Raw genomic sequence first — 4,041 nt, forward strand, 5'->3', positions numbered from 1 at the left:
TGGTTAGCCATCCACTTTTCTGGAAAAGTTATGTATAATTTCTATTATGCCCTTAATAAAAATTAGGTCTTTAATGCCTCTTTAATGCTTCTTTAATGCTGAAGGGCTTTTTTGGAAAAAAAAAGGAGTGATTTCAGCATTTTAATACTAATAAAGATACAAATAAATTCATTAAATGCAAATTGTTTCTTTGGCCTAATTACTGATTAGAATCATATTTTCATGAGAATACAACTTTTCCGTCTTCCTCTTTTGAAAACTCCAACTAAACAAGAGGCATCTCATTACTTTCCTGTTGACCACATTTTTTCTCTTCTTTTTTCGCAAACCAAACGAGCCCGTAGTGTGTGTTGCTGGCAACAAGGAGTAGATAACGAAGTATTAAACTAAAGGTAGCAAAGAATGATTCTCTTCTCCATCCACCACCTCTCTTTTAGTTTAATCTTCTGCAACGGTACAAGTCCCAGACCCAATCAACCCAATACAACTCTATATATGTATGTATAACAACGGTAGCAGGCGTTATAAGAGCCCTTCTATCTTACTTGTATGGTATCTACTTCAAGCTTTGGATAACCCCAAACATGTCCATTACCATCCTCCTATTCCTTCTTCTCACTTCTCGCCTCGCCTCACCGGTTAATGGTGAAACCCAACGGCCGGTGCCTCTCAACAGCACTGAAGACCTCAAGACATACATAATTCATGTACACCCGAACCTCGATTCCACTTCATCGGATGATCCTGATGAACTTGAGAATTGGTACGAGTCCTTCTTGCCCTCCAACATTCTGGGCTCAGGTGAGGCACGGTTGGTCTACTCCTACAGCAGTGTCATCAATGGCTTCGCTGCGAGACTGACCGACGGAGAGCTGGCCGACGTGAAGAAGAAGGTCGGCTTCCTTCATGCATACCCCGACCGGCTGATTCCTCTTCAAACCACACATACACCGGAGTTCCTCGGCCTCCGATGCGGCTCCCCGGGCTTCTGGAGCGATGCGAAATTTGGCAAAGGCGTGATCGTCGGCGTTCTCGACACTGGAATCTTGCCCACCCACCCTTCTTTTGATGACGATGAGATGCCACCTCCACCGGCGAGGTGGAAGGGGTTTTGCGAGTTCGGTGCAAGAGAGTGCAACAACAAGCTCATTGGTGCAAGAACGTTCACCCGAGGAATGAACGCTATGAAGGGACTGGACGCCGGTGCAGCGCCGGAAGCACCGTATGATGAGGAGGGACATGGGACGCACACCGCCGGCACTGCCACCGGCATGTTCGTCGAGAAGGCCAACGTCGCCGGCCAGGCCGCCGGTACTGCCGCCGGGATGGCTCCTTTTGCTCATCTGGCGGTGTATAAGGTGTGCGGCGCAAATGGATGCCCGTCTTCCGACATACTTGCCGGGCTGGACAGCGCCATCAAGGATGGAGTCGATGTTGTATCGCTCTCCCTCGGGGGATCCTCCGTTCCTTTCTACAACGACGCCGTCGCCATCGGCACGTTCAGCGCCATGGAGAAGGGCATCTTTCCGAGCTGCGCGGCGGGAAATTCGGGGCCGACCTCCCGCTCCCTGTCGAACGAAGCGCCATGGATTCTGACGGTCGGCGCGAGCACCATGGATCGGGCCATTCGGACCACGGTGGAGCTCGGCAACGGAGCCACCTTCGATGGAGAGTCTCTCTACCAGCCTAGCGACTTCCTCTCCACCCTGGTTCCTCTTGTGAACCCCCAGCTCCGGAGCGGAGATTCGCTATCCCAGCTCCGCGAGTTACAGACCGCCTTGCTACCTTTGGTGTTCCCCGGCGTGCTCGGAGGAACTAGCGCCGCTCTCTGTCTCTCTGGCTCGCTGAACAACATCGATGTCAAAGGTAAGGTGGTGGTATGTGATGGCGGCCAGATTAGCAACGTGGACAAGGGTGTGACTGTCAAGAAGGCCGGAGGCGCGGCCATGATCGTTGCCAGCACCAGAGTCGAAGGATTCACCATCCGGGATGATATCCATGTCCTTCCGGCGTCCAATGTCGGCTATGCCGACGGACTGAAGATCAAATCCTACATCAATTCGGCATCGGCTCCCACGGCGTCGATCACCTTCAAGGGCACGGTGATCGGAACTTCTCCGGCTCCGGCGGTCGCGTACTTCTCCTCCAGAGGACCTAACATGGCCGACCGAAACATCCTCAAGCCGGACATCGTCGGCCCCGGCGTGAACGTTTTAGCCGCGTGGCCCATCGAAGTTGGACCGCCGGGCGCGACATCCATGTTTAACATAATCTCCGGCACGTCCATGGCCACACCCCACCTTAGCGGGATTGCAGCACTGCTAAAAAGCACACACCCTGACTGGTCCCCGGCGGCGATCAAGTCGGCGATCATGACGACCGCCGACTTAACCGCCAACGATGGCAGCATGATTCCTGACCAGAACTTAGACCAGGCCGACTTCTTCGCCGTCGGAGCCGGCCATGTGAATCCGTCGAGGGCCGACAAACCGGGCCTCATCTACGATATCAACTCCGACAACTACACCGCGTACCTCTGCGGCCTGAAATACACCGATCGGCAGGTCAGCGCCGTCGTACGTCGCTCAGTCAAGTGCTCGAGCATTAAGAAAATCTCCGGCGCAGAATTGAACTATCCTTCGTTCATGGTGATCTTGAACACCAGAAACGGCTACAAATTGGAGGTGACGAGAACGGTGAAGAACGTCGGATCGGCAAGATCGGTGTACAAGGTGCAGACGATGTCTCCGGGAGGGGTGTCGGTGGCCGTAAAGCCAACGCAGCTGTCCTTTTCCAAAGTCAACGAGGAGGCGCAGTTCACCGTGACCTTCTCCAGCGATGGCAGAAGCAAGGGATATAAGGAGGGGTTTTTGACGTGGCTCATATCCAATGGAAGTATAAGCGTCAATAGTCCAATAATGGTGGCTGTCCAGTGATATAAGGAGCCATGGAGGCCATGAATGCACGTAGAAGGGTTGGCTTTCTTGGGGTGCATACCTATGATCTTAGAAATAAATGTTGAAGTCGTGTTCGTCTTTTGTGTTGGATAATAAACTTGATTCTTATGATGATGTGGCATCCAACTAGCATCCTAGCTGGAGAGTCAAAGTCAAATCAAGGTTAAGAAGGTGAAAGGTTAAGAGTCACAAGAGTCATTAAAGAAGGTTAAGAGTCATAAGTTGTAGAATGTGAAGAATCATGAGTTATATGAGATTTAAGAGTCATGGGTCATGGGTATATCAAGAATCATGAGTTAAAAATATTAAGGGTCAAGAGTTATGAGTTACATGTAGAAATTTCTAGAGTCACATGAAGTCTATATAAAAGGTTGTAAACATCCATTTGTATGATGTGAATTAAATAAAAATTATTCTTCTTCCAAATTTTATTCTTAAGAATTTTACCCAACTTCTTCTTGAGTGTCCGTCCTCATTTTTGCCTAACATTTTGCTTGTATACATCAGCCTCCTTGGTTTTTGCTTGTATACTTCCAAAAGCTCCTTGTGTGTATATTTGTTTACTGAAACTGTGATGCTGGTAAGTGTGCTATACCTCTATTGAAATCTTGAGTAATTGCATTTAAACGGGGTATATTTATTTGTTTATTTTGAGATTAGGAGGGTCTATTCTTTCTATCCTACATCCATTCTATCAAGGCCAAAGCCTAACCTTAGGGACACCAATTCGATCGAAAAGAAAGAAATTTTTTTTCAATCCACTCAAGTTGAATCTCTCGAAAGATAACTAGAAGAAAATAGAATAATTGCGAAAGTAGGACTTAAGCCCATTTTTCTTTTATTAATGATTAAAAAATTGAGGTACATAGTCTTTATATAATGGTGAGGTCTGCTCCTATATAATTTGGATCGGATTCTTCTTCCTAATCCTATTAGGACTCTTTTTAAAAATAGACATCACTAGTAGAAATTCTCAAGAAAAAGCTAAAAATTTTGATAAGGTAGATTTCGACTTCTACATCAACGGGCTATGCCCGGTCAAAATCTTACCCGCATAATAATTTTTGGTTTAATCGTCCTGTTT

General features: G+C 47.8%; 1 protein-coding gene across 1 annotated transcript; it reads left to right on the forward strand.

Annotated features, from left to right (window-relative positions):
• Positions 1 to 550: 550 nt before the first annotated feature.
• On the forward strand, positions 551 to 3,071 carry LOC103716669 (subtilisin-like protease 4). Its single transcript, XM_017845084.2, has one exon. The coding sequence runs from the start codon at positions 585 to 587 to the stop codon at positions 2,934 to 2,936; it is 2,352 nt and encodes a 783-aa protein (XP_017700573.2). The 5' UTR covers positions 551 to 584; the 3' UTR covers positions 2,937 to 3,071.
• The last annotated feature ends 970 nt before the right edge of the window (positions 3,072 to 4,041 follow it).

Source organism: Phoenix dactylifera, chromosome 5 (assembly GCF_009389715.1).
Source record: "Phoenix dactylifera cultivar Barhee BC4 chromosome 5, palm_55x_up_171113_PBpolish2nd_filt_p, whole genome shotgun sequence".
Taxonomy (NCBI): Eukaryota; Viridiplantae; Streptophyta; class Magnoliopsida; order Arecales; family Arecaceae; genus Phoenix; species Phoenix dactylifera.